The sequence below is a fragment of the Lontra canadensis genome, unplaced genomic scaffold (assembly GCF_010015895.1).
Source record: "Lontra canadensis isolate GAN:19392208 unplaced genomic scaffold, GSC_riverotter_1.0 scaffold154, whole genome shotgun sequence".
Lineage (NCBI taxonomy): Eukaryota > Metazoa > Chordata > Mammalia > Carnivora > Mustelidae > Lontra > Lontra canadensis.
This window is the reverse complement of record NW_022631148.1, coordinates 402,732-415,893: the sequence shown is the minus strand read 5'-3', so window position 1 is coordinate 415,893 and position 13,162 is coordinate 402,732. Positions and strand designations below refer to the sequence as shown.

The 13,162-nt window shown below is 40.2% G+C and overlaps 1 protein-coding gene across 7 annotated transcripts in view; it reads right to left on the bottom strand.

The window, feature by feature from the left end:
• Window positions 1–13,162, bottom strand: part of ATG13 (autophagy related 13) — a 53,854-nt gene that overhangs the window by 24,263 nt on the left and 16,429 nt on the right. For all 7 annotated transcript variants that reach the window (XM_032844673.1, XM_032844675.1, XM_032844668.1 and 4 more), the window contains 3 exons: window positions 2,010–2,091; window positions 933–1,013; window positions 366–485 (listed from right to left, as the gene is read on the bottom strand). In XM_032844673.1, the coding sequence (XP_032700564.1) occupies window positions 366–485; window positions 933–1,013; window positions 2,010–2,078 (270 nt within the window). In that variant the 5' untranslated portion in view covers window positions 2,079–2,091. The remainder of the gene's footprint in view (window positions 1–365; window positions 486–932; window positions 1,014–2,009; window positions 2,092–13,162) is intronic.

Sequence of the window (13,162 nt, the reverse complement as noted above, 5' to 3'; positions counted from 1 at the left end):
TGATCCTGATGTGAAATAAGTAAAAACACATCTAAAAAAATCACAATACATCAAGTTGTATTTTAGAAACAATGTAAACAAAGCATATGGTAAGTCTAAGGAAAGTAGTTACCTCTCCCACTAGAAAGGGGGTTTCAAGAACACATGAGTCTTGAAGGATTAAGTAGAAACATTTCATACATAGTTGACACATAAGGAGGACAAAAAGCCAATTTCAAGTGTTTGGGAGAATAAATACAAAAAGCATGACCTCCTCAGAGAATGCTAAATTCAGAGAGGGAGGAGGGAGGAATGAAGTTGAATTGGAACCAGCGTGTGGAGAGCTTTGAGTCCAAATGAACACACCACCCTGGCCATAACCTTACCTCAGAAGTCTTCAGTGAGATCTCCACACACATCGATCTCCCGACAGCAGGCAACTGTCCTGCCAGTGCCTTTTTTGCTTCATGTGTAACCTCTGGGATGTCTTTGATTGCTAAATTGAACTAGAAAACAAAAGGGACTTTTGTTAAACACTCACAAGGCACATTATGGGAACATAAAGCAGTGAAATGGTTATGCTGGGTAATGCAGGCTTGGCTTTGAGTGATGAAGGACATCCATTCATTTCTCCCTTGTCCAGAAAAGATAACCTGCACCAAAGCCCCGAAACTCAGGTTGAAAGAGGTAATGACTTATTATAAAAAATCAGTCAACAAGGTATTTTTCTAAAGACTAAATTTTTCCCTGACTGCAGAAGAAAGATGAGAATCATATAAACCTAGGGCTAACATTTGATGAAGAATATACTTTCCAAGTGAATGAATCAAATGGAATTAGACATATTAATGTTGTGATTTAGTAATACTATAAACTGTATTCTTTGCAACTGCACTATGTACAATTCCTGATGACAAACACGCCTTAAAAAAAAAACAAAACAGGAACTTTACCCAATCTGAACCCGTTGGGGATGAAGACGAACGAGTGCAAATCTTCTCGCCAAGTCGAGCCTGGACAATCACTTGGACAGTCTAAAAAAAAAGCAAACAAACAAGAAAAAAAAAAAAATCAATGATGAAGAGTCTTAAATTGCTCTGACTCACAATCAGGGTTAACAGCCCCTGAACGCAGGGTTAGAAAGATGCCAATGATCGTAACATCACTTTAGGAAATGACAGGATTTTAAAATTCAAGAACATATTAAAAAAAAAACCCACAACACAAAAATAATACTGTAAATATTCCTGAGGGCATAATGTCAACTGATTGGAGGAATTTTAGTTTAAGGCTTGGGATCTGTAATATTCTCACATGGCAGAAGGAAATTTGCACATGGTAGCTCTGACTTTCATAAAGAAACAAGTCCAACCGTAGGTTTAAATATTCACTGCCGTACACTTATGTAATCATAGTAGATTTAAACCAAGGATTCCACAATTATTCATATCATTTGGCCCATATGGCAAAAGTCTCCCAACTAATTTTACAACCAGAATCTACTGCATGGATTGTTTTTTACATGGCAATCATGAGAAGGAGTGATAGAGGTGGAAATGATTTTTAGATTTAAGAAAATATAACTTCTCAAGAAAATATAACTTCTCAAGCATTCAAAATTCAGTTTTAATTCCTCATTTACCCAGAAGGGAACAATAAATGGAAGTCAGACATTTCAGAGTTAGTTGATGCTTTGGGAAGGATGCCTGAAATGCTGTCCATTCCAGTCCACTGTCTTTGTTCCCACCCCAAGGGAACATACTGTGCCAATAACCTGGCATAATAGTTTGACATTTCTGCAAACAGCCTTGCAAAAAAAAATTTTTTTTGAACAAGTAGCTGTGGAAAATTGGAAGCTACTTTTTAGTTACACCCCCAGTACCGCCCCCAAACTTCACAGTTTGGTTTACAACAGACAGAAGTATCCCTTAAAATGGGCAAGCTGCAAGCTGTTATTCTATATTTCCAAAAAGGGAGAAGCACGGAAGTTATTTCTAACAGTTCTGAGCTCAAGAGAATAGATATATTACCTTGAGGGCAAAAAATTTAATAAACTTGTCCAGGTCCTTTCTGTCCTGGGAATTGAGATCAGTTTCCATTGCCTATAGGAATCTAAAACAGGAACAAAAAAAGTGTTGAAAAATGTGACTAATATCTTTTAAATTCAAAGCATACAGAGATGGTATTGTCTAGCTGTGCAAACAGTCATGTGGGAGGGAAAAAAATTTCTCCCTAAGATACCAAAGTGAAAAAATATTAAGATAGTATCTTTTGAGGAAAATAAATTCCTCACAAAGAAAATCTAGGCTGTAAAATTTAATTCCCATTCCGGAATGGAAAGAAAGAATACTTCCTTAACATACACACGCAAGAAAAGAACCAAAGTCTAGGGACCTGAACAATGGATGAGGACAAGCCATTTTACCTGCATCTGAAACTTTAAGCTTTAACTATAATTTATCTATTAAAAAAAGTTCTACTACCCACCATACTGAGGACTAAATTTCTAACAAGACAAAAATTCTGTTAAAACATAAAATGAGGGGTGCCCGGGTGGCTCAGTCGGTTAAGCGTCTGACTCTTGATTTTGGCTCAGGGCATGATCTCAGGGTGGTGAGATTGAGCGCAGCATGGCTCCTCGAGAGCTGGAGTCTGCTTGGCGTTCTTTCTTCCTTTCCCCTCCCCCTGCTCACACATGATCTTGCTCTCTCTCTCTCTCTCTCCAATAAATAAACAAAATCTTAAAAAACATAAAATAAGATCATTTGTATTCCTTCACAAGGGCACTAAATCTATTTATTTATTTATTTATTTATTTATTTTATTTATTTTTTTTTTTAAGATTTTTATTTATTTATTCGACAGAGAGAGATCACAGGTAGGCAGAGAGGCAGGCAGAGAGAGAGGAAGGGCGGGGGGAAGCAGGCTCCCTGCCGAGCAGAGAGCCCGATGCGGGACTCGATCCCAGGACCCTGAGATCATGACCTGAGCCGAAGGCAGCGGCTTAACCCACTGAGCCACCCAGGCGCCCCTATTTATTTATTTATTTATTTATTTTTATTTAAAATATTTTATTTATTTATTTGACAGACAGAGATCACAAGTAGACAGAGAGGCAGGCAGAGAGAGAGGAGGAGGAAGCAGGCTCCCTGCTGAGCAGAGAGCCCTATGCGGGGCTCGATCCCAGGACCCTGGGACCATGACCTGAGCTGAAGGCAGAGGCTTTCACCCACTGAGCCACCCAGGTGCCCCGGCACTAAATCAATTTAACTTTGGGGACTCCTTTTGAGAATCTGGTAACAAGACAAGCCCTTTCTCTAGAAAAATGCACACATACAGAAATGTTTGGATATAACTTCTGGGGGTTCATGGATTTCATGGAGTACATCACAGCTCCTCAGGTGGAAATGGCTTCAGGTAGAGCTGGTATGAGGAAGCAAAAACATTTAGGGAGAGAAGAACATGAACAAAGAGTATCAGCAACAGAGAGCAAAACGGATTTGGAACTATTAAGTATCCCAGTTTTTTAGAGGACTATGTATGGACAGGGAGATAGTATGGCTGGTTGGGGCCAGATCATGAGAATCTTGAATGCAATGCAAGCCTAATACAACAGAAACGGGAGCTCCTTCAAGATCTTTGAGGAAAGGAATTAACACAATCAGAGTGCTAGCGTCATCTGAATGGTGCTTTAGAAAGAGCTTTGCTAGCATATTGTAGAACGGTTTTGAGTATGAAAAGCAGGGAGACCAGTTAAGTCCTTGGCAATAATGCAGGCTCGAAGTCAAGGCTAAAACTCTAGTACAGTTATGGTTTGGAGACAGTATGGGTGGGAGATATTTTAAAGGAAGAGCTGATGGGATTTAAGGACTGACTACAAAAAGTTTAACAAGGTTTCAGTTAACAATAAACAGGAAGCTAGTTTTAAGGAAAGGTATAAATAGAAAAGAGCTGAAACTGGAAATTTTAAAAACTGAGATATAATACCATACACAAAAATAAATTCAAAATGGATGAAGCACCTAAATGTGAAACAGGAAAACCATCAAAATCCTAGAGAACACAGGCAGCAAACAATTTGACATCAGCCATAGCAACTTCTTACTACATTTGTCTCCCGAGCTGAGGAAAGGGAAACAAAAGTAAAAATGAACTACTGGGACTTCATCAAGATAAAAATCTGCACAACCAAAGAAAAAAAATCAAAACTAAAAGGCAACCTACGGAACGGGAGAAGATATTTGCAAATGACATATATGATAAAGGGTTAGCATCCAAAATATATAAAGAACTTACCAAATTCAACATCCAAAACACAAATAATCCAGTTAAGAAATGGGCAGAAGACATGAACAGACATTTTTCCAAAAAAGACATACAGTTGGCCAACAGACACACAGAGTATGCACAACTTCACTCATCATCAAGGAAATACAAACCAAACCTACAATAAGATATCACCTCACACCTGTCAGAATGGCTAAAATCAACAACACAAAAGACGTAACAGGTGTTGGTGAGAATGTGGAAAAGGGTGAACCCTCTTACAATGTTGGCAGGAAGGCAAATTGGTGCAACCACTCTTGAAAACACTATGAAGGCTCCTCAAAAAGTTAAAAATAGAACTACCCCATGATCCAGCAATTTCACTACTACGTGTTTACCCAAACGATATAAAAATACTGACTCGAAGTGATATATGCATTCCAATCTTTATATCAGCACTATCAACAATACCCAAATTATGGAAAGAGCCCAAATACCCATCAACAGATGGATAAAGAACCTGTGATGTATATATACATATATACATATATATGCACATATATATACACACACACAATAGAATACTGCTCAGCCATCAAAAAGAATGAAATGTGTAGGACATTTGGGTGGTTCAGTCGGTTAAGTGTCTGCCTTTGGCTCAGGTCATGATCAAAAAGGGTCCTGGGATTGAGTCCCATGTCAGGCTCCTTGCTCAGGAGGGAGCCTGCTTCTGCTTCTCCCTCTCCCTCCCCCTGCCATGCTCTCTTTCACTCTGACCAAAAAAAAAAAAAGGGGGGGGCGTGCCTGGGTGGCTCAGTGGGTTAAAGCCTCTGCCTTTGGCTCAGGTCATGATCCCAGGGTCCTAAGATCAAGCCCCGCATTGGGCTCTCTGCTCAGCGGGGAGCCTGCTTCCTCCTTTCTCTCTCTCTGCCTGCCTCTCTGCCTGCTTGTGATCTCTGTGTGTCAAATAAATAAATAAAATCTTATAAAAAAAAAAAAGGATGAAATCTTGCCATTTGCAATGATGTGGATGGAAACAGAGTGTATTATGCTAAGTAAAATAAGACAGTCAAAAAAGACAAATACCAAACAATTTCACTCATGTAGAATTTAAGAAATGGAACAAATGAACACTGGGAAAAAGACAAAGGCAAACCATGAAACAGAACTATAGAGAACAAACTGAGGGTTGCTGGAGGAGATGTGGACAGGGGATGGATTAAATGGGTCATAAGAATTAAAGAGGGCCCTTGTGATGAGCACTAGGACATATAAGTGATGGAATCACTAAATTCTACTCCTGAAGCTCATACTACACTATATGTTAACTAACTGGAATTTAAATAAAAACTTAAAAGTACAAAAAATAAAAATAAAAATAAATAAAAATGGGGTATAACTTACATGTAGTGAAATGTACAAATCTTGGGTGTACAGTTCAATAAATATCTAATTATTTTCATTTCTATTTCGATGGATACTTTGTTTGTATACATCCATATAATTGCAATTCAGATCAAGTTATAGAACATTTCCAATAGTTCAGAGGGTTCCCTTGTGTCCCCTCAGGAAAAAGTAACCATTATTCTGACTTATATCATCATAGATCAGTTTTATCTATTCTTACCAATCATTCCATTTAAATAAATGGAATCAAACAATATTAACTCTTTTGTGGGTAGCTTCCTTTATTCAAGTCATGCCTATGAAAATCATAATGCTGCATGTGGAACTTTATTCTTTTTTTCATTGCTATGTAGCACTCCACTTTACAAATATATCACAAACTGTTCATAAATTCCAGCAGATAACCATTTGGGTTGCCTCCTGGTTTTGGCTATTGTATTTTTACACAAATCTTTTGGTGGATATAAACACTCCTCGCCATCAGCTGTAAGCCCAGCATTATTAATGTTGGGTCACAAAGTATAAGTACCTAGTTTTACCAGACACGGACAGTTTTCCAGAATCTGTACCGATGTACACGCCCATCAGCAGTATATGAGGGTTCCAGATGCTCCACAGCTATACCACTACCTGGTACTACTGATTCTTAAATTTTAGCCATCCTGGTAGAGGTGCGGTAGTATCTCATTTAATCTGTATTAGATGATTAGTGATTAAATTAGTGATTAAATGAACACTGGATTCCCCCTATTAGCATCTTTTCATATGCTTATTGGCTATTTGGAAATCGTCTTTAATGAAGTTCTAGTTCAAGCATTTTGCCCAATTAAAAATTAGGTTATCTTTTTTTACTAAACTGTTGAAGTTTCTAAAATATATATATAGTGGATATAAGTACTTTGTTGGATATGCACTATAAATATCTTCTCCCAGTTTGCGTCTTGCCTTTCTTACAGCATCTGTTTCTTTTCATGAGAGTCTGAATATACTAATGGACAAAGGCCAGACTACTGTATCAAAATAGAGCTCTGACCCACAACCTGCAGGAACCAGCCCAGAAAGGAAGTGAAACTAACATCTCCATTATCTAGCCCAAGAAGTCAACATACTATCTACAGTAATCAGTCAAGGAAGTCTAACTATCTCTAGCAACTAACTAGTCCAGGAAGCCAACAGTAACCCTAAAAAACTGACCCCAAAGAGGCAAGATTTGTAATAACCCCAAATTACCTCCCCTAATTTTCTTCCCTGGTTCCAACTTGGGACCAACCACAGAAAGCCAAATATATATACCTAAACAACCACATAGGATGCCCCCACTTGTAGTTAGGCTGCTTAGAGCTTTCCCATGCCAATAACCCCAAATCAGACATATCTGAAATTCTTCCTTTCCTCCACTATAAAGCTTCCCACTGGTCTACCTGCCTTTGAGTCTTTGCCAATGCGAGTGATGGCGGCTAACTCCCCTGCTATGACAAGCTCTGATTAAATAGGCTTCACCCATTCTCATTTTTGTGTTTATTTCCACATTAAAAACAGCCTTGCTGAGGTATAACTGACAACAAAAAATATATTGGAAATGCAAGGCATAGTAAGTTTTTTTTTTTTAAGATTTTATTTGAGAGCAAGTGAGCATAGGGGCAGGGGAGCAGAGAGAGAAGGACAAGCAAACTCCACGCTAACCGCAGAGCCTGACTCAGAGCTCAGTCCCACAACCCTGAGATCACGACCTGAACAGAAATCAAGAGTCAGACGCTTAACTAAGGGACCCACCCAGATGCTCTAAGGCACTGTAAGTTGTGACATCTATTTGTAACTGTAAAACCATTACCACAAAATATCCCCGTTGTAATCTCTCCTTCCAGTACCTCCTCAATGCCTCATCCTTTGGTAACCACTGCCCTGCTCTCTATCACCATAGATACCTACCTGCATTGTCTAGAGTTTTATATAAATGAAATCAGACAGTATGTACTCTTTGGCTTCTTTCACTTAGCATAATTATTTTGAGGTTCATCCATGTTGTGTTCTATGTTCATAGTTAATTTGTTTCTATTGCTGAGTAATAGCCTCTTATGGAGTCTTCTGACTAACAGAGATTCTTAATTGTAATAAGTCAAATTTCTCAACTTTTTTTTTTAGCACTTCTTTGTGCTCTGTTGAAAAAATTTTTGCTGATCTCAAAGTCATGAAAATCTCTTTTTCTTCTAAAAATGTTATTGTTTACCTTTCATGTTTACATTCATGATCCATCATGAATTAATTTTTCCTGTGGTAGAAGTTTGGGGTTGAGGGGCGCCTGAGTGGCTCAGTGGGTTAAAGCCTCTGCCTTCGGCTCAGGTCATGATCCCAGGGTCCTGGGATCGAGCCCCACATCGGGCTCTCTGCTCGGCGGGGAGCCTGCTTCCTCCTCTCTCTGCCTGCCTCTCTGCCTACTTGTGATCTCTGTCAAATAAATAAAATAAAAAATCTTAAAAAAAAAAAAAAGAAGTTTGGGGTTGAGGTTCATTATTTTTTGACAATCAGTTCAGGTTACTTAATAGGTCAAATCAAAACACCAAATAACCAACTTGTAATTAATGGAAAGGGTAAGACTGAGGTTAAACTTGGAGAGAAGGAGATATTCTCCAAAAAGAAGGAATAGTTTAAAAACCATAGCAGTAGATGAAATCACCATGGAAGACAGAAGGGAAAAATAACAAAGGCCCCAGGAAAATACCATAAAGAGAAATGCCAGAACTTATCAGAGAAATATGAAAAACGATTTCTGAGCAGTTATCATGGAAACTGAGAGGAAGTAAGTTTCAAGATTGAAGGGATGGTCAAATATCATAAACGTACTTGTGGAGGAGGCAAAACTTTACCTCTACCCCTGAGGCTTCCAGCTGGGCCTCTTTAACAAAAGGACAGATTAACAGGAGAAAAACGGTTTATTAACACCTGCAGTGCACATCTCACAAAAGAAACCTCAGCAGAGGGGCACCTACATGGCTCAGTCCGGTTAAGCGGCTGTCTTTGGCTAGAGTCATGATCCCAGGATCCTTGACCGAGCCCCGCATCGGGCTCCCTGCTCAGCAGAGAGCCAGACCTCAAAAGAAAAGTAATCCAAGAGTGTGGCTTAGAACTGTGGTTTATATGGGATCTTCAACAAAGAATGATAAAGTTGTAGAGAAATGACAAGACAAAGGAAAGCGGTTCTAGGCTTCCAAGGGTGGCAAACTGTGGGAAGGTAAATATATGGGAGGAAACTAATGGGGTAAGGTTTGTTTGCGGATTCCACCGCTGCCTTCTCTGAGCCGTAAGAGTCTGTCTCTAAGAAAAGGAGAATTTATCTCACCTTCGGGCAGAAAAGTGGAAAGTAAAGACAGGTTCTCCAACATTTACTGCTTACTGGCCTTCAGATAAAAATAATTTTTATTTCAAAGAGGCATATTCACATTCTGGTTTCCTTCACCTTCAAGGTGATGAGAAAAATGCCACTGGACTTGACATCATGTTGCTAATGATCTTTGAGAGGATCACTTTTTTTTTTTAAGTTTTTTTTTTTTTTAAGATTTTATTTATTTATTTGACAGAGAGAGATCACAAGTAGACGGAGAGGCAGGCAGAGAGAGAGAGAGAGAGAGAGAGAGAGGGAAGCAGGCTCCCTGCTGAGCAGAGAGCCCGACGCGGTACTCGATCCCAGGACTCTGAGATCATGACCTGAGCTGAAAGCAGCGGCTTAACCCACTGAGCCACCCAGGCGCCCCACTTTTTTTTTAAGATTTTATTTATATATTTGAGAAAGAATGAGAAAGAGTGAGAGAGAGAGAGAAAGCATTGAGAGTGGGGAGGGTCAGAGGGAGAAGCAGACCTTCCAATGAGCCAGGAGCCCAATGTGGGATGATCCGGGGACTCCAGGATCATGACCTGAGCCAAAGGCAGTTGCTTAACCACCTGAGCCACCCAGGTTCCGGAGAGGATCACCTCCTAAGAGCAGGGGTGCTTCAGCTGGATTCTGAGAAGTTAAGAAGGAAGAGACCTCAAGCTGCTGTGAAAAGGATTTTCTCTACAGCATAGCACTATTTGAGCAAATGGGGGTGGGGGGAAGAAACCAATGAAGGAGAAACAAAGCACGTGAGAAGAAAGGATTGAGGGACTCAGATGCCACAGTAGAGTCTACTGCGATCAATGACAGGTTAAGGCCCGAAGTGATCCAAATTATAAAGGACTTATCTTTTAGAGCCTACCATTTTTATGTCTGACAGCATTTGAAGCACATAGCCCCCTTCAGACCTTCCGAAATACTGGCTGAAAAGAACACCAACAAATGTTAAGGTAAGAATAAAAAGCCTTTTAAAGGGTTAAACTGTTCAAGGCCCTGAAGCAACCACAGCAACAGATCTGAGATAAGAATAATGCCGGAGCGGCGCCTGGGTGGCTCAGTGGGTTAAAGCCTCTGCCTTCCGCTCAGGTCATGATCCCAGGGTTATCGGATTGAGCCCCGCATCAGGCTCTCTGCTGGGCAGGGAGCCTGCTTCCTCCTCTTCTCTCTCTCTACCTACTTGTGATCTCTGTCAAATAAAAATAAAATCTTCAAAAAAAAAAAAAAAAAAAGAATAATGCCGGAGGGTTGTACTGCCCTTATTTTATACTGAAGTGGGGAACTGTGTTCCCACCACCAGAACACCAACCAATGCAAACAGAATAGCACAATGACTCTTGTGACTTTTTGTTCAGAGGTAGGAACTAAAGGATTATGTAACTAGAGTTAGTTATAGAGCCGGAAAGGGGCGAGATCGCCACTGGGGAAAAAGTTATCTATAGACATCAGAGCTTGTTGTTCCCTTAGGCCTCGCCTATCTAGCCGTTAATTCATCCTTTACAATATAAAGTTTACCCTATGCCTTGCTTGTTGTAACAGTCCTTCTTTGAATGTTCCAAGGACTTGAAAGGGAAATTAAAAAGGGACCTACAATTCATCCCTTTTTTCTGCCCTTTACTAATACTAGCCAGTTACTAAATCCTTCAAGTTCTTGTTATACGAAATCCTTTTATATATGTGATACATTTTCATTTCCAAAGAACCACCTTAATCCAGGTCTCATTTCTTAGCTGGAAGAGACTCACTTGGTTACTCTACATTTGAACGAGATCAGGATATGCCATCCCAAAATAAGCCACTTTGGCATAAAGATTATTTTAAGCTGAAGACATTTGAGATTCAACAGATGTAGAAAGAAACCTTCTTGGGCTTCCCTTATCTGACTAAAAGCAGAAACTTCTGAAAAATGAGGACAGACATAAATTCCCATTTCAGGTTGGCATCTACTTCTGAGAGAGAGATCACAAGTCCCCACTCCGTGGGAGTTTCAAGGTCAAGAAGAAGATAGACCATTTGCACTTACCTAAACAAATATTATCACAAACTTTTTAATCTCCCATTTGTTCTCTTAAAGACTCATTTGTCTTTTCTAAAGAAACTGATTTGTTCTTCCCATAAGTCTCCCCCGCACCCCCCCCCCCGCCCCGTACCTGTCTGGCTTAGTGGGATCAGCCTGCAGCTCTTGATCTCTGGGTCATGAGTTCAAGCCCAATGTTGGGGAGAGAACTGAATGAACGAATTAATGACTAAATAAAAATACATCTTTTTAAAAAAAAGCCTTTTCTTGGGGCGCTTGGGTGGCTCAGTGGGTTATAAAGCCTCTGCCTGGGATCGAGCCCCGCATAGGGCTTTCTGCTTCGCGGGGAGCCTGCTTCCCCCTCTCTCTCTGCCTGCCTCTCTGCCTACTTGTTATCTCTGTCTGTCAAATAAATAAATAAATAAATAAATCTTTAAAAAAATAAAATTAAATTAAAATGCCTTTTTCCTAGGCCTCTTTCTCTTACTAAATTAGACATGTAAGTCCCAAATGCTAACCACCAGGGTTATTCATCACTGAGTACTCCTATAGTTGATAGTCTCATGTCAGTTTAAATTGCAGGCTCTTAGGTACTAAACATAAGAACATAGGGAAAGTTTTCCTCAAAACCTTCTTCTAGGTTACCTTGTAAACCTCAGGCACAATGTTAAAAGAGTAAGTAAAGCATTGTCTCATACTGCTCTTATGTTCCAGAAATTTTGACAAACAAGTTTCAACTTCACGATTGCCCATGCAAAGTCAGCAGGGAAAACAGGTGAGCGGATTTTGAAAAGGTAATCAGAGGTCTGCTAGCACTTTCTTATGAAAGATCTTGGTCACTGAAATTACCAAAAAAATGGTGATCTAGAACCAGTGTCTAGTCCTTGGACATACCTGCTCAAAACACTAATTTCATTAGTTCAACCAAGGTTTTGAGGACAACTTCAGTTATAAGAGAGTGTATATACCATAATCCAGTTTATTATTTGAAAAATAAAATGGCTAAGTAGATGGAAAGAGAAGCATTAAGTGATCAACATACTGCCTTTCCTAAAAGCGGCCATTTTGTGAAACCAAAATTATTTCCGAAGGTTCACTGGTTATCATCCTACTATGAGGTTCATGTATCTTTCTCCACCTCAGGGGCAAGCATACTGGAATTCCACCAAGAGTCTAGAGAAGGGTAACTGGGTGGCTCAGATGGTTAAGCGTCTGACTCTGTATCTCAGAAGCCTGGAATCAAGCCCTGCACCAGGCTCCACACTCCTCCTGTGGAGCCTGCCTGGGATTCTCCCTCACTCTGCCCCTCCCCCCAACCCATATGCGGGGCATTCTCTCCCCGCCAACCCAAAAAGCCTAGAGAGGCTTCTTAACTGACAATGTATATATTCACTTGGCTTTACGTTTCTTTAGACATTGCAGACCATGGCCCACATTCATTGTCATCACCAACACATTATAATTGACTAAAAGGCTGTTTACATTAAGGTTGCAGATGCCCTAATATGGTGGGTTTTAAAGCAGTTCATCAGCTGCTACAGGACTGAGCCAAAGTATGGCTTTAGGTTATCACTTAGTTCAAATCAAGGTCATCTCACCTCTTAGCATTATGGGGTTTCAATTATGTTGCAAACTCTTCTGCACACTTATCCCTTCACTGATAATGTGCTGAATATATGTTTGTTTTTTTAAGAGTTTATTTATTTGACAGAGATCACAAGTAGGCAGAGAGGCAGGCAGAGGTGGGGGCGGTGGGAAGCAGCCTCCCCGCTGAGCAGAGAGACCAATGCACAGCTCAAACCCAGGACCCTGGAATCATGACCTGAGCCGAAGGCAGAGGCTTTAACCCACTGAGCCACCCAGGCACCCCTAAGTTTTTTTGTTTTTTTTTTTTTTTTAAAGATTTTATTTATTTGACAGAGAGAGACACAGCAAGAGAGGGATCACAAGCGGAGGGAGTGGGAGACAAAGAAGCAGGCTTCCCACCAAGCAGGGAGCCCGATGCCAGGCTTGATCCCAGGACCCTGGAATCAGGACCTGAACCAAAGGCAGTTGCTTAACCGACTGAGCCACACAGGCACCCCCTGAATATGTAAGTTAATCACAGCTACCTACCACCTTCTTTATTA